Below are 23,008 nucleotides of genomic sequence, written 5' to 3' on the forward strand. Positions count from 1 at the left end.
CTCGTGTGTCCTTTGGTGACCGGATAGACTGTGATCAAGACATATTTATCTTCTTGAAAAGGGACCCAGTGCACGTTGAATCTTCTTCCACACAATAACAGGCGCAAAGGGGCCCCCAAGTGCGCCTGATATTGATTTTTAGTTGCAGCCCCCACGTGCTCACGTCTATTGATTTTTAGCTGACGCCCCCATCCTGCACTTTGATTCTTCAGCCATTGTCTTGCGCCAATGCGCTTTCCTGTCGTTCAAATGGGATGTATTGAACTCTGCTCGTATTGGTCAAGAGATCATCGTGAGGCGTTCTTATGGCATGGACTACTAAGCCGACGTGGTATCTGCGTGGGAGTGTCCTGCCCTGACTCCCTTGCCCCCCAATACTTTGTCGACGCATCCGCTGACAATTAACGCATGCAATATGTTTTCAGCTGGGATAGATGCGGATAAACCGGCTGGATCTTTATCCTTGATACCATCTTTCTGTCCAGTGAGCTGTATTTTATGAAGGTAGACGGGGCGAATGACTTGCCTTTCTGACCCTCCCGTGCAGCAAAAGCTGCCCCCAACCGGGTCGCCTCAAACTTGCCATCAGATGACGAAGACTTCACGCTAGTCACAGATTAACGATGGGCCGTGGCGCGTAAGCGACTGGGAAGTTACACATTGGCTGGGCTTCACAGGAGAGGTGGAGCTCCGAGCTTCGCGAGTGTGCGTAGTTCGCCCAGGGCACTTGAACGCAAGGAAGTTTCGCGTCGACGAGTAGCAGTTGAGCACGGCATGTGTTCACTAGAATTAATAAGAGAATTGAGAAGCAAGAATAATAGGAAAGCCTGGAGAAGAAGTACCACGTTCCTTCGAGGTAACGTGCCTCTATGGCCCCTGTGTTACATATATATATATATACATAACATACGGCGAAGAATGCTGTCCTCACGGCCGTGTGCTCGCCTGCCCATGCCCTTGAATCCCTCAGCCTTTACACCCTGTCTGTCATGTCCTGAAAGTCCCTAAATGTTGCTATCATTAAAAGTGCCTAGGTCGAAAAAATGCCAGGCAAAAGTACACAGTGCCGTTCTCGAGTCCGGCGGCTTTTCTTGGCCGTGAATGGTGCCTGCGATTTGTTCCATGGCTTAGATGGGGGCGGCAGGCTCCTCCACCATCTCGGTGTCTTCGGAAACGGGAAGCACGCCATCAGGGCCCTCACCCTCAAACATCTTGCCACCCTCATACGTCTTTCTCCTCCAGCCGCAGGCTTCGGCGGGATCCTTGATCCACTCCGTCGTCGGGAAGTAGTGCTCGTTCTTCTTCATGGTGATGACCCATGGCACACTGTCGAACGTTACAGCCTTGAGCCGGAAATCTGGTCATGATGATCAGTTTATGTGTAGATTGAGAGACTGCGATAGAGTGACTTACAGGTGTTGTCTGGGATTCCCTGGACAGAAGCAAGGAAAGTCTCCAGATCAGGCGTCGGCTTGCCGTTGACATGGGTGATGAAGTTGGTGGGCGCGAGGCCGTACTGGTACGACGGTGAACCGCGGGTGCGGGCCGAAACGTACACCTCACTGTGCAGCTTGCTAATCTGCTGCCTGACGGCGTGGTGAGGTCGGTGCAGGATGGCTCCGCAGAAGGAGATGGCGTGGTCAGTCTCGACATCATCGGCGGCGACGGTGTGAGCCTTGATGTGCATCTCCTCGCAGTTGCGGACGATCACTGCGTCAAGAACCTCGTGAGAGTACATGACATCCAGCTCGGAGACCCTGGTGATGACCTTGCCGTTGAGAGTGAGCAAAATGTCACCCTCGAGCAGCGCGCCTGACTGCTCGCCTCGCTCAAAGGTCCGCTTGCTGACCATGAACAGCTGGTGGTGCGTCTTGTTAGCCTCGGTGACCTTGCGAATCCACTCATCAGAGACCCCCATAACTCTGGCCTGGGCCATAGCAATGGCTCGGAACTCGACAGACAACATCCGCAACTTGGGGATGATGCCCTGTTGGATCTGAGAGACCACGGGCAACAGCGTGGGCGTTGCAAGACCAAGATGGTACTCCTCGTCCCGGTTGCTGCAAGCCGAACGCTCGCCAAGGTACGTGAGCCACAAGGCCTGGACAGTGCCATCATCAGCAACCAAAACGCCGCTTCCACATTGGTTGCTGAGACTGGTGTCAACCGTGATGGCATCGACGTTAATGGCTCGGTATCTGGGCGCACCAGAGTTGGCCGGGATGGCAACAGCAGTGACTTCGGTGACTGTTGTCGTGGCATGTACAATCTTGCCAATCCTGTTGTATCCCATGAAGATAGTGGAAGCTCCCTGGGTGATGTTGTCTGTGCTCAATCTCGCACTTTGGACGGGAGCATTGACCAACTTGGGGTCGTACTGCACAATGGCGTAGTTTTGCAGAGGATGAAGGAAGACAACCTTGCCTTCGACAATAATCGAGTCCGCAATGGTGATGGTCACATCGCACAAATCGTAGGGGACAATTGCTCTCGAAATGACAACGAGACCCTTCTCCGCGTCAATGACCAAGCCCATGCCCCACTTCCTGTTCTTGGGGAAGCCGTCGAGCTTAACTGGCATGGTGCAGTTGACATGGACAAAGCTTCGCACCAGGTCAGCAATAGCCTTGTGCTTCACATTCTCCAGCTCGATGAAGGAAGCAGAGCGGGCGACAGGCGCCTTAGGGGGTAGGGGGTCAGCAAGGTCCGTGAAGTCCCACAGGCCCGTCTCGTCGTTTCTGACGGCCATTTTCATCTTGGCTGACCAATGTCGGTCGACGTAGATGACTGTGGTGTTCAGGGTGTGCAGGTCACGGAGGTGCTTGTAAGTGACAACGACGCGGGACTTGTCCGGGATCGCCTTCATCACCTCGATGAAGGTCTCCAGATCAGGGGTCTTTTTGTGGTCCACGGTCTGGATCAGCCAGCCATTATCCGCGTTATCGAATCTGAACGAGCCTGTGGCCTCGCACACGAAGACACCTTGGCATGCAACGCCGTACAGACGGGCTTGCTGGTAAGACAGGCTGTGGAAACTGGCACCCGCGACGGACACGAAGCGGTCAGGAGTGATCTGGTGCAGGTCACCGACTTCAACATCAACCTCGATATCCTCGCCACCCCTCTGCAGTTGCAGGTGGATGGTCTTGCCGACGTTTGAGTCTAACAAATCATCCAACCGGATGAACTGTCCAACGCGCTCGCCATTCACCTTGATGAGAATGTCACCCTCCTCAATCTTCTTGTCAGACTGGCCCTTGGGAAGAACAATCTCGGCAACAAGCATGTTGTTGTCTTTGGGAAAAGCTTGACGAGCTGCGGCCTCCTCCTCTGGCGTCAAACCGAGACGTCGGCACTCGTCGAAAGGCTTGAGGAGGAATTGGCACTGAATGTCACCTCGCGTGACGGGCTTGCCCTGCCGAATGCATTCTAGAGCTCGTAAAGGTCGGTCGAGGGGAAGGAAGTAGTCTGTAGAGGCACCGTCGGATCGTCCACCTGCTTGCAGCGCAACAGCGAAGCCGTCAATGTTCACGACAGGACTGCCAGAACTACCACCACTTGCGGCAGCGTTGGCCTGGTAGTAGCACGTGTTGAAATCGCTGTAACCCTCTCCGTACTCGGGGGCGTTTCGGTCGAGACGACTGATGAAGCCGGACAAGATACTGAGCTTCTCTCCGGCATCGTTACCGACGACTCTGATCTCAACACCGACTGCCGAGGCGTTAGCGGTGACCCACTCTAGTGCTTGTGGCCATCAAGGTGTTTGCCTACCCTTCGCAAGGTCTGGACGAAGCACCAGCGCGTTTAGCTTCATGTACTTGACGGCCTTGGGGTCGAAACGCAGAATGCCGAAGTCATGGACGGGATCACGGTAAACGGGGTATGCATCAACCTCCTCATGGTTGTCGAAAACGATATATCCCCAGAACGGCCCAGCTCCAACGACGTGTCGGTTCGTCAAGACGTAACTGTATCACAACGATGTTAGCACGGTTGTCTCTCTTGCATCTATACCAGCGCCAAGTATATCATACCCCTTCTGAGCGTCCACCACAAAGCCAGTCGCCTCACTCGTCAGCGCCGCGTCCGTGTCGAAAGAGCACGTTTGGCAGAAGCGAATGGAGACGACGTTGCTGACGACGTTCTCAATGGTCTTCTGCCAGGCCTCAGGCTCCTGAGTGATGGGAAACATGCTGTTCAGCCTGGCGGAGTCCTCAAAATCGGACTCGTCCTCTTCGACGAAAGCACCGTGTTCGAGCTCGATCTCGGGAGTATTGTCGCCGGCGGACAGCTTCCCATTCAGGGCGCGGTGCTGCTTGTGAGGCCGCAAGCCTTCTGGGCTCGGCGGAGCCTTGCGCTTGGTGCGCGGCGATGTGTTGTTGCCGTTCATGTTCGCGGCCTCGGGTGTGGTGGTGTGGGTAGAGGTGTGGCTTTGTTGCGCAGTGGAGGAGGTATTCGGTGCGGCGGCGGCGGCAGAGGAAAAGAGACGGCGGGTCTGGGCAAAGTCGAACCGTCGCGTGTTCTTATAGCGTATGTCTCTAGCAGGAACGACAAGAGAAGTGCGGGAGCGGCCGCGTTGTGCGAACGGGAAGAGCTCGTGCTGCCGTCTGAAAAGCTGGGGGAGGAAAGCAAGTGTGGTGGCGGTGGTGATGGTGGTGGTGGTGCAGGACGCAGTCCGAGGTCGTGGTGCTGCTACTGTAGTGGATGCAAGGCTCGAGCAAGTCCCTCTGCGTACGAAGACGGAGCGCATCCAGCGTGGGTAGGGAAAGGACGGTATGGTGGCAACCTAACCCTCCAGCAACAAGAACAACGTCTCTGTGAATGAACGGCGGGAAATCAGTGCTCTTAGCTATCAAGGTAGCTATGAACTGTACCTAAAGCCTCGGCACAAGTGATCCCCTGAAATGTGATGAGGACAATAGAAAAAACGCTGTCCCAGAACCAACTTTTTTATTTTTACTTTTACGCGGTCTGTCGTCGTCGTCGCCCGTCGTCCGTCGTCAAAAATTTCGGGTGCGGAACAATCGATGGCAAACAAACAGGATCTGTCCAATATGGGGTCACCCAGACTAGATCACCAGGCTAGTTGCATAAGAGCCCGCTTATATGCGTGTATGTCCCGAGTGGGTGTCCATCCCTGGGTCAGTCTCCACTATCGTCCGGGTGCTGATGTAATGTGCTACTAGCGTCATGTTAGAGCCTTGTAGCCTTCGCTGAGCCGGTCCGGTAACATGGTGAAGTTCGGTTAACAGTCTTAACAGGCAGAAGTCAACGGGTGTGTGTCTGGCCTGCAGCTTTAGATGGGACGGTATGGATCATGCTCTCATATGCACACCACCATTGTCAGGATTTCAGTGTGTATTGATATGCAGGTCTCACAATGTTCTGCTCGAATGACCGCTTGAGATGCACCCTTTGCCTCGGAATCTGCCTTCGGCAATCTGATTCGCTCAACGACACATCTATCACTCACCGGCCGCCATTTCGAGCCTTTACCACCACCCACCACGGCGGTCGTTACGATTCCAATACGAGGCAGGAAAGAGAGTGTAAAGTATTCGTTATCGATCCTGCTGGTTTTGGCTACCTGGTAAATCTGCCTACTCGAGGGAACATATGTCCAGTATCCCTAAGATGCTCTTCCAAAGAAAAGAAAGCTCATCCAAGTAAGAATAGAGCCATGAGTGCCACCAGTTGTGTTCATAAACCAAGCTATACCAGCGAATAGCCATCCTCAAAGCGAGATCCATGAGTGATGCGTAAATAAGGAAACCGAGCTGCAGTAATGGTGGGCAGCTTCACGCTGTAGTTGAAGCGTCCCAGTTGACTAGGGTAGCATATTGTACCCTCGGACGAGATGGAGAAACGACTTCAAGCCCTTCCGAACTACTTCTCATCGCTGTTTTCCTCCTTGGGAACATCGGCCTCAGTACCAGCCTCATCAGATACTGGTTCGGTCTTGGTGGCTGTCTTCTTGGCAGCGGCGCGACGCTTTTTGGGAGTGCCGTCTATTATGGATAAGTCAGCGGCGGCGTCTTGTAGAGGAAAGGGCGAATCAACACCTACCAGCGTCGGTGGCAGCCGCGCGCTTTTTGGGAGCGACCGTCTTCTTGGTCTTTCCGTCATCCTGATCGTCGCCAGAGTCCTCGTTGGCATTTTCGCTGTTCTTGGCAGCAGCAGCCTTCTTCTTCGCAGCGGACTTCTTGCGGGCTTCGAAAGAATTAGTAAGAAGCGATGGCCGATGTAAAGGAGAAGGAAGTGATGGCTCACGAGTCTTGGCCTTGGAGGCAGGGGCGTCACCTCCGTCCTCTGTGTTGAGATCACGCATCTGGGCAAGGATCGAGGTCCACTGGCCTTGCATAGCCTTCAAGGTGCGGTTGGGCATATTTACACCCTTCCAATCGACGCCTCGGCCTTCGGTGAGTATGGTTGCGAGGACGCGGAGCACAAGCTGGAACTATCCGCCTTGAAGTAAGCAAAGAGTCGGGAACAAATGAGAACCGAAGGAAAGAGATACTTACACGCTCGGTGTCAGTCCAGCCACCAGGACGGCCACCAGCAGGAGCGCCTTCGGCGGCGTTAGTAGAGGTGGAATCGGCCATCTTGAAGGTATAGTACTGTTGAGGTCAGCAAGAGAGTCAGTCGAATATTAAGAGTGAACAAGCCAGGAGCCAAAGTGTCCGGAGGTGTGAAAATGGAAAGCGAGAGTGAACATGAACGAGATAGACGAGAGTGGGGAATATGGGGAATGAGGAACGAGGAAGAGTGTGCGGGAAGGGCGATGGGAGAGGAGAGTTACCACGTACTCTGTAATATGAATAGGAGATGGGAAAGCACTAGCTACTTTGTAGTGGCTGAAGCGGGATGGCTCTGAAGGCTAATGAAAGTGGTAGTTGTTGAAGGTGAGTGCGAAGTGGAAGAGGAGAAATAGTAGCAGGTTGAAGGGGTTTTATCTGGGTGGAAATCAGGAAAAAAGAGCAGCAGAAAACGGAAGCTGGGTATTCAATGAATTGGGAAGGAAGCGAAGGAAAGGAAGGGGAAGGCTCAGGGCAAGTTCTAGGTATCTCCTTCCCATACTTCAGTTTCTTTCGGACAAGTCTGACTTGCCTATTTCAAGTGAACACAAGACCTCCAACGAGCGAACTCCTTTCGCCAGCTGTATCCATAAAGGAGAGAAAATTCCCTTTGGGATATGAGACCAGAACACATACCCACCAACGAGGACGGTGCTCCTGACTTCCCCTTCTTCAACAAGGGGGAAGGGGCAGTAACCCAAGACATTTGTTCAACTTACACACTGCAACATGCACGCTTGAGTAGCCGACCCTAACCGTGATTGTTCTGGTGCCAACACATGCGCGGCTCCCCTTACTCTCTGGGGATCGCGTGGAAGAAGGCACTCTTAGGCGCGGCTTTGAGCGATTCTAGCCGGGGGGGGTCAAACATTGTGCCTCACTGAGAGCCTCAAGCATGACCATGGACAAGGTTGAAGCCATGGTTTCGGGCACCTTTGATCCAGGATTTCTGTCAATCCAGACCGGCCGTTCAGATGTGAAGCGGTATGGTAATGTAAGAATGGAGGGCTTGTGTATGTCTTCCATGGATGATGCGAAGTTGGCCGGTAAATGTATTGATGAGTCGTCGAAACATCTCAACTATGAGAAGGTGCAGGCCTCCGTTTTTGTACTGAATATGTGACACTGCAAAAGGCGCTGACGATGCCAATCGCTAATAGAAGGCACTATACCAAGCAGATGAAGGATAAGAAATGACCAATAAGCAGAATGAAGGCGAGGCCGATGTAGCATGGTATGAACATGGTGCTTTCAATCACCACCACATATCCGGAGATACAGAGTAGCAGCTGGGACGATACTGACTTCTTGATGATTATAAAGTACGTACGGCAATGAGTTACGAGTACGAGCTTGGCATGTGGGGGGAACGATGCCACATATGGAATCACACCGTGGCTTCTTTCTCCATCTACTCTGTCCGAGGAACCCAAGAGACATCCCCCTTGTCCGTCTCGATGGAAGCCAGCAATTTTGCCGGCGCGGAATTGAATATCTACCACCATAAAAAAATTGGTAGAAAAATGGATCTAATATGTTAATTATCTATCTCATCCCTCCGTCTCTCGTCAGCGTAAAAAGTACCAACGCCTCAGAAGACAACCAAGTTTAGTACATATTACACAACCCATTCCATATACCTTAGCCAAAGCAAGAAGCAGCCAAGGCTTGTCCTACGAAGACTGTGTGAAACCCTTTCTAAGGCGACGTGACCAGTGTTAATGGTCGAACCAAAGAACCGCGAAGTCCAATGCGGAAAATAAACCTGTAAAAACGTAGCGCATATATGAGGCGTGCAACCCCCTCTCCTCTCGTCTACATCGTAAAGAATCGCCGTCGTTATGTGAGATATCGACGTCCAAGTTGTATGTGCAACGCGGATTGAACAACCGCAGGTAATGATAGACAAGTCGAAGCGTGGTTAATATCCTCCCAAATGCCGGGTTTCGTTGCGGGTCATGTCCCTTCAAGTCCAAGCAGTCGTCAAAGTTGCGAAACACTTCGCAAGGCGAGGAACAACAAACCACCAAAAGGTATGGAATCCTCCCGAAAAGAAAGAACGAAGCTTGCGGCGTAGCGGAAGGTTAAAAAGACAACAACCACACCCGTTCCATTACGCTGCCATCTTGCCTTTGTACACCATAAACTCCCGAATGCGGGCTTCGTGGTCCTCACAGGCAACAGCCCACTTTCTTCGAACCTCCTTATCCTGTGCCATCCATTCCAGATACTCCAGAATCTCATCGTCGCCGCGAGAGACGAGGAAAGAATAGCTCTTTCGAGCCCGAAGATCGGCAATGTTCGCCTTGCGTGCATTGAAGTGCTCGATGACTTGAGCGTTGAAGATCTCCCATCTCAGGACATAGCTCTCAAAGTCCCGCGTGTACTTTTGCCAGGCACCGCCCGTGGGCTTGAGGCCGACTGCGAATGTCGGCGGAGGTCGAGGTGCCTGGGGAATCACTGGAAAGTCGAGAGGCGGCTTCGTCTCTTTCTCGATCGGTGCTCGGCTTGAAGGCTGACTCTCGAAAGGAAGGTTCATTTTGAGGTCGCCCAGAGAACCCAGGCCAGAGTTTTGTGTAAAGGGCGCCACATTCTTGAGGTCAGCGAGGCTGGCCCTAAATTCTTCGCTGTCCTCCGAACCGGCAGCATTGGGATTGAACTCTGGCTCCTTACGCGGGAGCTTGGGACCGGTCTCCTGCATTCCATTCACATTTCCAGGCCTCCATTCCGGGCGAGATGGTTCGACGGGAATGTTCCTCACACCGCTAGAGCGGTCTCTTCGCGGTGCATCCCCGCTCTGTGGGGGGTCAATGTCCATCGCATTCGGGCTTTTCGCCCCAACTGGCTCGGTGGTTGATTTGCGACCACGCCACTCACTCTCCTCATCGCTGTCATATTCGTCACTCACTAAACCGGCGCCGCCACCTGCTGTTGGCTTGACCCTGGTCTTCCTGGAATTCGCCCGCGAGATACGAGTCGGGGATGTCGACGCGGACTGTGTCGGCACGAAGTTCTGCGCTCCAATCTTCTGTGTCCAGTCCTGAGCGTCAAATTTGCCATCAGCCGAAGGTGAACCCAACGGCTGACCAGAATTGTCTTTCTGATGTCTCAAGCTCGGACGTTTGATCGGCGATCGGCGGCCTACACGACTTCCAGACTGCGAGCGAACATTAGCAGCTGGATCCTGGATGGGGCTGCCAGCACTGAATGTGTAGGCCTCGGAGCCATCGCCGTTAACAAAACTAGTGTTGATACCATCGGTGCTCTTTCGGCCGAACGTCGGCTGCCGCGGCACGGTGCGGGCGAAAGTGTCGTCGTCGATCGGGAAGTTGAAGCTATCGTTGGTTCTCTTGTCAGCAGTGTTCACACCATTGTCATGGTCAGGGGCAGTAGTATGGCGCTTGTGACGCCCGAGCGGCGTCAGATCGGGGGCCTGCCTCTTGACAAGCTTGCTCAAAAGTTCACCCTGCTTCCGTTCGAAAGGCGTGAGCAATTGACTTCCCGAGCTGTCTCCACTAGGAGACGGCGACTCGAACACCTTGGCGTCGCTTGTGCGTTCAGCCCCCTGATGCCAACAAGCCTTTGGTTTCCACGTTGAAGATGCTCCATAGTTGCCGTGCGTGAAAGTACAATTTGACTGAGGAAATGCGAAAGTAGAAAATGGAGCTGGAGAAGGGAAGTCGTACATTGAGGATCCTTTGGGCGTTTCTGTTGCCTGGCTGTGACCAGTTCCTGATGTCGGGATTAGCTATAGCTCGATACTGACAATAAAAGATACTCACCGTTGGGGTTATGCGAAGCCGCTGACTTGGGCTGACTGTTATCAGGAGGATGACCCGCGGCAGTGTCTGGCGGCGTATATCTTGCGCTTGCGCGGGATCTGAAGGGGTCTTTAGGGGTACGGGACGCGGTGGCGCTTGATGAGTTTGGGCGGTCGTCCTGCGGCGTCGACGTGGATGTCCTCGGGCTCGAGGGTTCAGTCTTCGCCTCGCGTGGGACACTCTGGGCGCGTGTTCGAGCACTGCCCGGTGAAAGATTGGAGCCATGGCCCTCCTGAGGTGGTCGAGGGCTCTCACGAGTGCTCTTGGCCCGTCCTATGGGGATTCCGTCAAAAGGGTTGGTCTTCTCTCCGCCATTGGAAGTGTACGGAGTGCTTTGGCGAGTATCCGAGTATGCCTCGCGAAACTGGGCGAGAGGATCCGGTACGCCTGCCTCTTGTTGTCTGCGGGCATTGTCTGCGAAGATGTTTGTGTGCCGGGAAGAGGTGGAGTAGTTGGATGTGTTTACCGAGGGCTCATCTCCAGGCACTGGGGAGTGAGGAGTGTAGCCACCCTTGCGTCCAAATGAAGCCTCGGCTCTCTGTTTCTGGGAAGGAGTTCGCGGTACCGGTCGCTTCGGAGTCTCAGGCTGGGGTCTTGGCTGGGACTGGCTGGCGCGACCGCCCTTCATGTTCTCGAACGCATGCCACGCGTTGCGCTTCGCTTCAGGGTCGTCTCTTGATTGCTGTGCTTTAGCCGTAGGGGCGGCACCCGACGCAAAGTTGCGATATCTGCTCGCACCCGAAGCTGGGGGAGGCGGCGGAGGGTTACGAGTCGTTGCGTTACGGCGAGGAGGGGGTGGGAAGTTAGCACCCGCGTTCTGCCAGGGGTTGCCTCTCACCCCAGAGGCCGTGGGATATCTTGATCGTGTCCGTCCAGCATCATATTTGGCTCTCTGCTGGGGATCGGTAAGAACCTCGTGGGCCGACTGGATGATCTGGAATCTGGAGTTGACTTCGGCCTCGCGTCCTGGATTACGATCGGGGTGGTACTTGAGTGCTGTCATGAGTTAATGAAGTGGCCCAACAAACGTGCAACAAAGTGATCTCGTCGTACCAAGCTTTCGGAACTGCTTCTTGATCTCGTTGGTGTCAGCGTCCGCTGAGAGCTCCAGGTCCGCGTAGTAATCGCGGCTCATATCAACTCCTCCCATCCTGAAGGTGAATAGAGGCAGTCAACGGGCTAGCGATTGTTTGATTGCTATGTTGCCCAACACGCATACCAGGCTTGAGGCACTCCTCTGTGGTCCAAAGTATCGAACTGTTTACGAATCGCCAAGTCGGAATGCACTTGGGAATGTTGAAGCTGCCCTTGCCAGTCGAACTATTGGAAGTGTTGGTTGAGTGCGGGCAAGTGTCCTGTGGCGTCTCAGCAAGGCCAAACGCTGTGTCGACGGTGGCTGAGCAGGTGATGTGACGTCCAGATTTGCGAAGCTAGTCGGCGTTTCCCGAGCGGCGCGATTGCGTTATGGGAAGCAGCGAGTCGTTCAACTGCCCTAATCAGCAGTGCCACATCCGTTGTCAGATTGTCCGACAGCGGATAGTTGTCGGAAGTTTTACTCGAAAAGCGATCGTTCTTCGGAAGGATGAGGGGCAAAAGTAAAAGAAGCGAAGAACTAAAGGTAGCGAGGGTGTCAGCATCAGCGTCACGAGGAAGTAGAGTCAAAGCAGCAAAGGCGGCGTTCGCCAGCGGGAAATATCGCAGTGAAAGAGCAATAGTAGTGGTGTCAGACGGAGGATAGACAGTTGGACAGGTAGGTAGCACGTGGGTAGAAGCAAGCAGTTGTCGAGTTGGAGGCAGACGGAAGAAGGTTGACAGTTGCTTCCCCGCGGATCTGGTAGGGATTCGCAGCCCGCGGTGTTACGTCGAACAGACGACTATTGCACAGCAGGGGTATGCGTGTGTTGATGTTGGATGACGGAAGCAGGCACCGCGGGGAGGAGGGAGAGCAACAACCCGAAGATGCAGCGCAGGGCAGGCTAGTCCGGGCTGAGATGGCAGGTACACCCGCAGCCAGTAGGCGTCGGAAAACAGCAAAGCAAAATCCCGACAGTATGGTTGGTCTCTCACCGTCTTTCCTCGGTCGTTCGCAAAAGTGGAAGAGACGTCGCGATGATTGGGCACATGTGCTGCGACATGCGTGCGTGGGAAGCAACTCACCGAGATGACGTCAAAGTGCAACTGCGTCACATCCAAAAGCTCGAGGCTTTCCGTTTCGTGAATGTCGGATGTAAGAAGTTGATGGCCGAGACACAAGTCCGGAGAGATCGCAGACGTGATGCGACGACGTTTCAAGGGAAATGGTTGTTCAGCGAGGGAAGAGGTAAGGAAGGGGAGCGAGCAAACAAATATTAATTGCACCGTTATTGTTGACAGCCAGTCTGTTCGGTTGCGCGGGCAGCAGGAGGGATGGATGGATGGATGGATGGATGGATGGATGGGGCAAGGGTCTAAGTTTTTAGAAGTACCTTCAGGGACTCCCCCGCTAGCTTGGCCACTGCTCTGCGTGTTGCCCCTCCAAAAGGAGACGCCTCAGCTCCTCCTCAAAGGTCCCCCCTTCCTAGAACGTCGGTCATCTTCTTTGCTCCAACCATGCCTCAAACGCGTCGCGCGCTTCCTCGAGCTCCCCCTACCTTTCCTCCTCCTCGGTAGGGAGACCTTTCCTGAAGCCTCCGCCCGATTTGGTCATTTGCCCCAAGCTCTTTTTAGCCAGCTTGCCCAGGTAGCTGTCCACGCCCATGCTAAGCCACCCTTCTAGCGGAGGGTGTCTCGGGAGGCGTGTTACGCAACATCGCCTCAGACCAACCACGCCAGTCAAGCCACCTACTGGTTACGTTCACTTCCATCTCCTTGTCCTGCACTCAGCCTCTGCCTGTAATACTAGGTAATTTAACTTAACCATGTCTGACTTTGTGAGAGACAGGCAGTCGGAGCCAAACCCGGTCTTCCGGCAACCTCACGCCAGCCCAAGCTTACACTATCTGTACCTAGCTAGCTAGCTGACTGCCAATCTGCCAACGAGACTAAAACATCGGAGAGGCAGCTTGTGAGTCCAGGAAACCGGTTTTCAGGGCGAAATGCAGGGCTTATGGCTTATGTGTATAACGATTCTAAAGGCTCTTCGTGGTTCCTGAAGTCATCGTGTTTGACTGAGCTGCCTCCCTAGGCCACAGTAATTCGCCTCGGCCAACACATCCTTCTTCCGGATTCGACGTGACTGATACATGTTGCCCTCTTGACTTCCTTTGGTCCCTTAGTGTGGGTGAACCCGACCACCCCCCTCCCTACCTGGTCGCCTCCCCCGCAGAGCCCAGTCTGCGGGCTCCGACCAACTGCTGCGCCGGCCGAACGTACGTACACATCACCCCGACGACTCGGCCAACATGCGTCTCGCGCTAAAAACCGTCGGACGAGCCTTCAAAATCATTTTCAAGTAAGTAGAAAAACCCCGTAGTGTTGGGCCAGATAATCGGCCACGAGATTCGTAGTCTTAGACGACGACGTCAGACTCCGACCCCGCCCCCGCTGTGTCTGAACCAGAACCCCGGAGCAGCTCAATATGGCCGGTCCCAATAGCCGACACCCCTCAACATCAATGACCAGCAAGTTAATTGCAATGCCAGTTTACTTGATGGGCGCTCCGTTGGACGAAATCTTCAACCTTCGCTGGGTGGAAGCCAAAGTCCTTGACTAAACACTGACTGCATAAGTGACTAGTATCTCGTCGGTGGTCAGAGAGGTGGTATATTCTTTTCAAGCCCCTCTTCCACGGAAAAGTTTGATATCATGGTACCCAGTATAGCTAGCGCCTAGAATATCTGCCGGTTGCATTCTCTCGCCAACCGCCTGGCGCAAACATAGCCCTTGAACGCCTTCGCTGTGATTTGTTTTCCAGCCCCAATTGTTGGTACATACAATGTAAGTTTGTGGCCATCTTGGTGCGAGTGTCCAGATGTTTTCATCTTTTTTGTCTGATTGTGACCGCCTTGATCGCACCCCCTTTCATCCCTTATAGCTGGGTGGGCGCGGTGGTCTTCGTCCATCCCTTGTTCTTCATGTTCGCCTCAATGGCCCTCCAGACTGACTCTGCAGCCTCCTTGTCTCTGAACTTCGCAGCCTCCTGAGCTCCAGTACCGTCGCGCCATCTGTCGACGCCCAGTTGCAACACACGGTGACCCCACTCCTTGACGCTGTCGGGCGGCTGCTCACCACGCCAGCCGATAAAGATGCCCAGTATGCGGCGGAACAGGTCTGGAGGAGAGCTCCACTTATAGTTCTTGAACTGCCACGACTGACCCGTAGTGAACACGGCGACGACGCGGTTCCAGTACTCGGGCTTGAACTGTTCGGGGCCTTCGACGAGGATGAAGCGCATGGGCCGCGAGGGGTCAATATCCTTCATGATGCGAGAGACGTGCAACATGCTGGCAGCGGCGCTGCCATCAGGTTGCACATAACGGCCTCCTTCGAGGAAGGATCGAATATTGGACAGGCGAAGCAAGGACGACGCGGACGGCGATAGGAGGATGATGGGATCCGGCCGACGCGTCGGAGGCTTCTGATTGATAGGGAGCGACGGGTTTGTGCCGATGCTCGATGCACCGTGAGGCTTCTTCTGGACAAACGGAACAGCGAGTTTACGGACATGGGAGAAGTCCTGGCAAAGCTCGCGTTAGTCACACGGGAATCGACATCTGGGGCCACGCGCAACTTACTGTAGGCTTCACTCCGCGCAATACGGAGTTGCGGTCCCCCATCTTGCGCTCCCCATTGTAAATGACCGCCAGTCGGGGGTCCAACGTGCCACGTCCAGCTCGGCTCGCCGCCGTCGCCGGAGCAGTCTTGGACGCGCTCCCGCCAGCCCCCTCCTTGCCTTCCTTGTCGCCAGCCAAAGGCTTGATGTGTTCACTCTCCTCACTAGCACCTTCCAACCAGGTGAACAGATCCAGACGTTCGACGAAGGCAAGATTCTGGACCTTGCCGAGGCTGCCTAACTCCTCGTTGAGACGAGTCGCACTTGCATTGTACTCGGGAATGGCAACATCCTTATTCAGCCACGCGAAGTAGATGGATCGTAAGTCGACGGGGCGGTCGCTAGAGATGAAGCGTGTAGGCGTATAAAGAGATACTGAGACGGGGACTGGATGGGAGAACAGCAAATGAGTGGCTTTCGAGAGGGGCACCTCGGGTGCAGAAGCGTCGGCGGATGCTGTTGGGACTGCAGGTCGCTTGGATGCGATGGATTGCCGCAGCAGGAGCAAAGGATCCTGCTCGACAGCGGCCATTGTAGGAATTCGAAAGGCGGTACCAAATGGGTTGGAAGTGAGTGTCTAGAGTTTTCGATAGCCTGCAAGAATAGCCCGAAAATGCAATGAGCCGGACGAATTGAGCACGCCGGGAATTGACGATGAAGCACCTATGATCTGGACTTTGGCAGCCTCGAAATTTGGGGCCGGGAGGTTCAGCCTCAGCTGCTAGGTTCACCCGCCACAACCAACCACTGTTAGTGGAGTACTAGAGCTCGCTGCGCCACACTTCCCACCCCGTGGTGTAATTTCACCTCTCACCCCATCCAAACGCTGTTAGCAGCACCGAGACATGCATGATACCAGTTAGCTGGGGACAAGACTATCTTCTTGGGGTCAATCTCTGCGTATATACAAGGTTTCACTGTATGGTTAATATCAACTTATTACTTAATTCCCCTCTTGCCATCCCTTTTCGGTCTGTGAGGTGATGGATACTTCCGAGCCTTGGCGTCTATCGCTCATAGTACGTTCGGCCTTGAGCGTAGACCCCGTCTTCCTTCTCCCGTGATAAACACATAGCCCTTTGCCGCCCGAGGTATGTTTGGGGTTTGCTGGACACATTGGGCTATTTGGAAGATGCTCCGGTATGTCGAACTCAAACTTTGGCAGCGATGTCAGTTTCCTGGATTGCGTTCGCTGCTTCGCGTCCCACCATTCCATGGGCCTTTTGGGAAGAGTATCACCACATTTCCCCTGTAATCGCTTCACACCGGCCGATTTGTAAGTTTGCAACGGGCTCCAGGTGTCCTGATTCCTTCTAGGCGGTAACATCTCGGTAAAGAACCCGCGTGGCTTTCCGTCGGCGGTTTCTTCGTGTGTAGGTGGAGTTTTTACGCGGGTGGCTTCCTATTTGAACCGTTAACACGGGATGTTTTCAAGGTTCCATGACAGCGCTCACTCCAGCCGGATATGGGGTTGTGGTATAGTCCATTTGGCCTGATATTTGACATTAGCCTCTGAGCATTTGGCGCAACAGCGGGTTGATGGGTTTACGGTAGTAGAAACTGTCGGGATCGGGCGTTGCTGGTGGTGTTTTCCCAGCCAACACTTCCCGAACCGAACTTGGGACACTGCTGACGGTTTCGTCGGAGTCTTTTCGATGCCATGGCGCTTTTCCAAACCAGCCAGTTCCATGTTTCGACCCGAGCTGCTCTTCTTTGTTGGTGAACCAACTCAGAGCTTTGGTCACCGATGCAGTCGAAGTGTCTTTCATCAACTCGGTGACTTGCTGATGATCTGGTGCTGATGCATTGCTTTTGGCTGGTTTCTTTTCATAAGTGTCAGCAGTTGAGCATTGTGCAAGTTCGAAGCGGCGGTACCCACTACCTTGAACTTGAAAAGGGAGGGAAGATTGATTCCTTTCCGACTCTTGATGCTCGATGCTGCGGATTGCCTGCAATGGATTGATACTAGAGGTGGCTGAAAACCCAACCCCTTATCTCCAATATTTCGAGACATGGTATTCATTGTCTGTGAGATGCCAAGCATTCGTTCGCCATAGCTGCTCATTGGCTCATGGGTTCCTGGTGTTCCCGGTTGTTGTAGAGATAAGACGAGGGCTTGCTCGGACATGGGACTTAAGGGCCCGCTGGTACTGAGAATGTTCCGAGGGTGTGTTCCAGATTCGCTGCCAGCAAGTTCTCGAAGTTTTCCTTGCCTGATCGACCATTTCCAACGTTTATTGCCGCTGCTTCTCTGTGACGCTTTGGAGACAATTTCTCTTTCCGCCCAGTACCCGGCAGGGAACCAAACCTACTCGAATCCTTCTCTGGGGGACCTCGGTGGATCAAAGGAGAGTGTTGGCATGGGTGTCAACAGTAAATCTTGAGGCGATCGCCTAGTAGCAGTAGATTTGGGTGTGAGCCGGGGACCTGATTGGGACGTTGGCGGTGCGGATGAAGGGGACTCTGTTGTCGTTGATTTCCCAAAGTAACCATCTCTGAGCACTGGGTTAGGCGTGCTGTGACCATCCTAGCTATCACCTGGTGTGTCTGGGAAAGTGACTTGAAGAGCTGTCTTGAATGAGAGCCTTTGCACATCACGGCGGGTTGCGGGGTACGATTGTGAGGACGAACTGTGACACCCGTCAGTATCCATGTTTGTCCTCTCAAGCTTTCCACAGTCTTACGACCTCCTTCGGAAGCTGAGGGGGTCTGGGGACGTCACGACGCCTAACGGTGGGTCGCTTCCGGGTCGTTCCATAGGTGCTCCTAAGGACAGAACCATCGACCATAATCCCTATGACCCTATAGGTGAATAATGATGTTGGGTGGAAATGATAGAACCAAGTGAGATAAAAGGTTGTTTCAGGGTATAGAATAGGCCGGCTTTAGGTAGAGAAGGAGAACGGGGAGAAATGCAAAAGAAGACCCAATCGATGAGCCGGGGACATAAAGAGATGTCGGAGGTGAAGTTGTATCTGTTTGTATCATAGGGCAGGGAAGTGTCACCCCAGATACCTACCTAGGTAGACTGAGTCGTTTTCAATGTACCTGGCAAATCGTTAAAGTAGCAGGACCCCCATCAAGTATGGGCACGAAGTGCTTGCCCGCTTCAGTCATACGATAGATTATTGGAATAGAGAGAGCACACTGAACATCCATAAGCACAATAAATAGATAATACGGTCGTGGGTTTCTCAGCATCCATTCGGTTAGGATTGCGGGTATCAAATCAGACCTGCTAACGCCTTCTAGTACCCCGGGGCTGGCCAAGCTCCAGCTCCCATATCCCAATTTTCGTTTCGTTCAGTCAACAAGCATCGTGTCATCGCCGTCAAATGGAGCGGCCTGCTGCTCAACCGCTACACCCTTCCCTCTGCCAGCCAGCAGTTCTCTTCGGATCTCCGGTGCAATTGAGTGGTGACCATGCGTCAAGAGCAAGTCAAGAAGAGCCTCTCTCTGATCCTCGCTGAGATCGTTCCTGTATCTCTGGGCGAAAGCCAACAAACTCTGGTGGAAGACAACAGGCAGCGACTTGACCATGTCTCCGGAGACCGACTGGCCTTCTTTGATCGATGCTGGATCCACACTTCTGAACCTCAAGAAATGGAAAACGACCGAGTCAATGACCTGGTAGGGAAGAGCATATTTCTTCTCTAGCAAAGTCTTGATGAAGATGTTGGCAGCTCCACCGCCCTCGGTGCCTTGCGAAGCTTCCTGGGCCGCACTACGATGATGTCAGCATCCTTGCAAGAATACATGCGATAAACGAAACACGTACATTTCAGTGATGCCCTTCAGGGCGGCAGCGGAATGGAGCACTGGCACCGACACTCTGGCAAGCACTGCAGAGACGATGTGCGCCTCACGAATCGTGCAGCCGCTAGAAAGCAGAGGGAACAAGAAGCCAAGAAAGAACGCTCTGGGTTTGTACAGGGACTTCTTCAGCGCGTTGAAGAGGTGCACGTTCAGCTTCTTGTTCTCATAGATGTCCTCGCGAACCTTGTCGAGGACGACGATCTCCATGAACTTCTGGCAAACGAGGGGCTTTGAAGACGAGAAAATTCTGGTCGCCTGGTACACAGCATTGGGCGTCCACTTTTGAGGCTCGGTGATTTGGATAATGTCCTCCCAGTGCGGTAGAGTTGGCAGGATCTTGAAGGGTTTCGGCAGGGGGCCGCTTTTATATCGCGACAGAATGTAGCCGACCCTAGTCATGGTCAGCAATGATTTTTACAGTAACACAGCCGGCCACACCACTTACTTTGTGTAGACTTCGATAACCTTTGGGGGAAGCTGGTAGTCTTCGTCAACCGCCGGCACACCGGCTGCTTTACGAGCCTCGGCAGCCTCGTGTGCAGCAATCTTCTCCAAGATGAGCTCGGTCAGGTTGGTGCCACCGCCAGCCATTTCGTCGTCGGGACCCTTACTGCCCCAACCGTGCTGGTTCAACATCGCCGCAGGGTCATCCTCAGCTTCGGGCAAGAACTTGCGATAGGTTTCGAGGTCCTCGGGATCGATCTCAATCTCCTCAACAATCTCATCCTCCTCACCCCAGGCCTCCTCGTCCTCGTACGCCTGCTCGTCACCAACATCTACACCGTATCTCGATTCGATTCCGAAAAGGTCGACAGTCGGTTTCGCAGCGGCTTCTGGCTTGGCGGGACCGTCCTCCTCGGCCAGCTCACGGCCCAGCCTGAGAATGGTGCGACTGCGTGTCGCATCGACAAAACCCTCGCCGTGATCGTCATCTTCGGTGCCCTTGCCCTTCTTCTTCTTAGGGGCCTTGTTCTTCAAAGGACCCGTAGCAAGGATGTCATCCTGCAGAGGGTTGTGTCTGCGCGCCTGGCGGTCGGTCGGGGTGGTTGCCTTGCCCATTTTCGAGATACTCGGACACAATGTGATCGTGGCGGAAATCGAAAGGCATGCGGGATTGGCGGTTGCCTCTTTTTTTTTTTTTTTTTTTTTTTTTCCCCTTTGTGCCCGAGCCAGAAATTTTTGATTTCTTATCGATTGCCCCGCGCCTGAAGTGCCCAGAACCCTGGACCGGCTTTTAGCGGGTTGCAAAGACTTTCTAGCCAATCAAACGCCCTGTTGTTGACTTCATAGGCGGACACAGCGACTGCCCCGCCACAACACCCCACCAAAAAGCTTCTGCGAGTGACTCTCTCGGCCTGTCTTACAGAGAAAGCGAGACAACTTTCTTGGAACAAAGTTAAAAGCTGGCACTTATTTCGAATATTTGCACATTTCCTTTCATTTAAAAGCATATAAATTCGAGGAACATCAAAATGCCAACAGAGTTGGAAGAGGTAAGCCCGTCTGATCAAAGCGTCACGTGGACTCACACTCATACAATGACAGCTCGTGGGCTTCATCGCTCATCCCAACCCTCAACTCAGAAAACTAGCCATAGAGAACCTCGTCGGCTACTCTCAGGCGGACCCTTCAATCTTCAAGTCGGAGAATCTTACACCAGTCAAGCATCTCAAATTTCTAGTCAGAGATCATCCCGTACGCAATACCCATAATCGGGCTCTTTCGACTGCAGCTTTTCAACTAACGGATCCTAGCAAATCGCTGAACATGCTCTCACAATTCTCATCAACCTCACTGCTGAGAAGGACGTTCTTGAGAACGTTGCGACAGATCAGAGGTTCATTGATATTCTCTTGGACTTGATTATGGTAGGCACAGTTCTTGGATCGAGAGGAAACAACACCCTCGCAGAGACATCATAAACCGATTGACACCCCTCATAGAAACCCGATGAGCTGAACGCCAACTCGATGGCTATGCTACTTGCCAACCTGGCAAAGTGGGATGATCTCAACAGCATCGTTTCAAAGAAGCAAACGCCGCCCGCAGAACTCAAGTCCAACGACCTGGTTCTCAACCAGCTTGTCGATCTCTTCGTCAAGGAGAAGGGCGCATACAACAAGGATGCCAACTATGACTACCTCGCCTACCTCTTCGCCGATCTCACCAAGCACGCCGAGGTGCGCCAGCACTTCGTAACGAGACAGGACTACGACGATGTCATCCCCATCACCAAGCTCAAGGTCTTTACCGAGCACCCGTCTGAGATCCGCAGAAAGGGAGTCGCGAGCACCATCAAGAACGTCGCCTTCGAGATCCAGTTCCACTCAACGTTCATGGACGAGGACGAGGTCGATATTCTGCCGTATATTCTTCTACCCATCACTGGCAACGAGGAGTACGACGAAGACGACACCATGGGCATGCTTCCTGACCTGCAGCTGCTGCCGCCCGACAAGAAGCGTGACTCGGACCCGAAGATCATCCAGACCCACATTGAAACGCTGCTTCTCTTCACAACGACAAGGGGAGGCCGCGATCTGTTGAGACGGGTCAAGGTCTACCCCATTATTCGAGAGACGCACGCGCGGGTCGACGACGAGGGCGTCAAGGACGCCTGCGACCGGCTGGTGCAGGTCCTCATGAGAGACGAGGAGCCGGCCGAAGGCGAGGAGCAGCCGAAGCTCAAGGAGCTGACCAACGGCTCAATGGCCGAGGAGCTCGATGACGACGACGAGGAGATCGTGGAGGTCTAGACAGGCCTATGATGAGTTTTCCTTCGGTCATGGCTTACGTAGAGAGGAATACCCAGGTTCATAGGACAATCATGAAAAGCGTGATGATGGCATTTGTGCCATACACTACCCACCAGACCCCATGCGTTTGTGTAGACCGGAGCCCTGCAGTACTCGTTATATACACAGGGCCCGGCGCGGTTTTTCGTGGCTGAGTAGTTGATACCAGACGGGAATCACTTTTGGGCAGACCCCTGGTACGTTTCCCATTCATCCATAATGAACTCACACCCCCGATATTGAAGCGCTCACAAACTCATGCCCCACGGTCGGAGCCGTCAGGTACGCGCACGTCTTACCCTTCACTGGCGAATTCTTCACATAAGGACACCCAAAGAATGGCTCTGAATATCTGAACCAGGGACGACAGGTGCGTCAACTTTCAGAACCGGACTTGTTCTCGCCATTCTCCTACCGGCGAAGCTAGTACCTTCCAAGGAACGTCTGGGACCAAGCCCGATGCCCGCAGCCTGACCCGGCAGCTAGTTCAGAGCCCCTTTTCACTCAACAGTAACAGTGACCTTGCTCTTGTCTACATGATACCAGCCCATCAGCCCAACGGTCTGCCTCAACACGACGGCTCGGAGTACTTACAGAAGGCGACGTGGTCCTTGATCTCTTTGGCAGCGTCCTTGGGCGCAGGGTAAAACCAAGCCGCGTCCTTCAGCTTGGTGTCTGTGCCGCCAACCATCCCGGCGTCAGCCCTATTCTACTTCTCTTCCTAGCGGACCTATGCAGTTCATCTCAGGCAGCGAGGTTGTATCGTAGTACAGGGCAGCCGAAGAGACGACGGACGTGGCGAAAGAAAAAAAAAAAAAGGGGGGGGGGGGGGGGCTCACCGCCGGCCTTGACCGAGTAATAGCTCGCGGTCCCCTTCCACGGGCAGAACGTCGTCGTGTCAGTCTTCTCCAACGCGTCCGCCCGCACCGCCGAGGGTGGGAAGTAGACGTTGCCCTCAACCTCCTCCCACTCCGTCGCCTCGGCGATCGTGGTTCCGTTCGCGACGGCCGTGGCCTTTCCCGACTTGGTCATTTTTTTATTCTCTCGATTCCTTTCGTCTTTTTGTCTGGGGGGTGGTGTCAAAAGCAGAGTGTGCGTATGTGGACTGTAAAGTTTGGTACTGCGCCGGATTTGAGAACAAGACCGCCATATGCGGGGAATGCAGCCTTCGCCCAGTTCTGAATCTTAGCCAATCCCCAACGTCATCATTCTCGTTTGATTTATAAGCCGAGTATGATTACATCGTCTGAA

At 53.7% G+C, this 23,008-nt stretch overlaps 9 protein-coding genes across 9 annotated transcripts; 1 reads left to right on the top strand and 8 right to left on the bottom strand.

The window, feature by feature from the left end:
* Positions 1–823: 823 nt before the first annotated feature.
* Positions 824–5,043, bottom strand: LY79DRAFT_541290 (PDZ domain-containing protein). The gene is made up of 4 exons (XM_060556924.1): positions 4,035–5,043; positions 3,772–3,968; positions 1,414–3,711; positions 824–1,357 (listed from the first exon to the last, which is right to left on the bottom strand). The coding sequence occupies exons 1-4, from the start codon at positions 4,748–4,750 to the stop codon at positions 1,128–1,130; spliced, it is 3,441 nt and encodes a 1,146-aa protein (XP_060418115.1). The 5' UTR covers positions 4,751–5,043; the 3' UTR covers positions 824–1,127.
* Positions 5,044–5,886: 843 nt separating this feature from the next.
* Positions 5,887–6,602, bottom strand: LY79DRAFT_576632 (uncharacterized protein; the record flags this gene model as incomplete). The annotated part of the gene is made up of 3 exons (XM_060559812.1): positions 5,887–6,008; positions 6,067–6,457; positions 6,522–6,602. 3 exons carry the CDS (start codon positions 6,600–6,602, stop codon positions 5,887–5,889), a joined length of 594 nt encoding a protein of 197 aa, XP_060418116.1.
* Positions 6,603–8,688: 2,086 nt separating this feature from the next.
* On the bottom strand, positions 8,689–11,546 carry LY79DRAFT_666637 (DnaJ domain-containing protein; the record flags this gene model as incomplete). Its single annotated transcript, XM_060563258.1, has 4 exons — positions 8,689–10,123; positions 10,262–10,307; positions 10,358–11,392; positions 11,450–11,546. 4 exons carry the CDS (start codon positions 11,544–11,546, stop codon positions 8,689–8,691), a joined length of 2,613 nt encoding a protein of 870 aa, XP_060418117.1.
* A 2,856-nt stretch (positions 11,547–14,402) lies between these two features.
* On the bottom strand, positions 14,403–15,678 carry LY79DRAFT_508001 (Cdc73 family RNA pol II accessory factor; the record flags this gene model as incomplete). Its single annotated transcript, XM_060553886.1, has 2 exons — positions 14,403–15,050; positions 15,109–15,678. 2 exons carry the CDS (start codon positions 15,676–15,678, stop codon positions 14,403–14,405), a joined length of 1,218 nt encoding a protein of 405 aa, XP_060418118.1.
* Positions 15,679–16,056: 378 nt separating this feature from the next.
* LY79DRAFT_541302 (uncharacterized protein) lies at positions 16,057–16,289 on the bottom strand. Its single transcript, XM_060556925.1, has one exon. The coding sequence runs from the start codon at positions 16,261–16,263 to the stop codon at positions 16,090–16,092; it is 174 nt and encodes a 57-aa protein (XP_060418119.1). The 5' UTR covers positions 16,264–16,289; the 3' UTR covers positions 16,057–16,089.
* A 338-nt stretch (positions 16,290–16,627) lies between these two features.
* LY79DRAFT_541304 (uncharacterized protein) lies at positions 16,628–17,349 on the bottom strand. Its single transcript, XM_060556926.1, has 2 exons — positions 17,029–17,349; positions 16,628–16,969 (listed from the first exon to the last, which is right to left on the bottom strand). The coding sequence occupies exons 1-2, from the start codon at positions 17,272–17,274 to the stop codon at positions 16,652–16,654; spliced, it is 564 nt and encodes a 187-aa protein (XP_060418120.1). The 5' UTR covers positions 17,275–17,349; the 3' UTR covers positions 16,628–16,651.
* Positions 17,350–18,449: 1,100 nt separating this feature from the next.
* Positions 18,450–20,021, bottom strand: LY79DRAFT_507697 (bystin; the record flags this gene model as incomplete). The annotated part of the gene is made up of 3 exons (XM_060553853.1): positions 18,450–18,870; positions 18,925–19,353; positions 19,408–20,021. 3 exons carry the CDS (start codon positions 20,019–20,021, stop codon positions 18,450–18,452), a joined length of 1,464 nt encoding a protein of 487 aa, XP_060418121.1.
* A 256-nt stretch (positions 20,022–20,277) lies between these two features.
* On the top strand, positions 20,278–21,804 carry LY79DRAFT_541306 (uncharacterized protein). Its single transcript, XM_060556927.1, has 4 exons — positions 20,278–20,455; positions 20,508–20,657; positions 20,717–20,830; positions 20,906–21,804. Exons 1-4 carry the CDS (start codon positions 20,435–20,437, stop codon positions 21,716–21,718), a joined length of 1,098 nt encoding a protein of 365 aa, XP_060418122.1. The 5' UTR covers positions 20,278–20,434; the 3' UTR covers positions 21,719–21,804.
* LY79DRAFT_647150 (uncharacterized protein) lies at positions 21,805–22,955 on the bottom strand. Its single transcript, XM_060562482.1, has 3 exons — positions 22,597–22,955; positions 22,352–22,432; positions 21,805–22,289 (listed from the first exon to the last, which is right to left on the bottom strand). The coding sequence occupies exons 1-3, from the start codon at positions 22,787–22,789 to the stop codon at positions 22,258–22,260; spliced, it is 306 nt and encodes a 101-aa protein (XP_060418123.1). The 5' UTR covers positions 22,790–22,955; the 3' UTR covers positions 21,805–22,257.
* Positions 22,956–23,008: the final 53 nt, after the last annotated feature.

This window comes from Colletotrichum navitas (assembly GCF_030913465.1).
Source record: "Colletotrichum navitas strain CBS 125086 chromosome Unknown LY79scaffold_8, whole genome shotgun sequence".
NCBI classification, from domain to species: Eukaryota; Fungi; Ascomycota; class Sordariomycetes; order Glomerellales; family Glomerellaceae; genus Colletotrichum; species Colletotrichum navitas.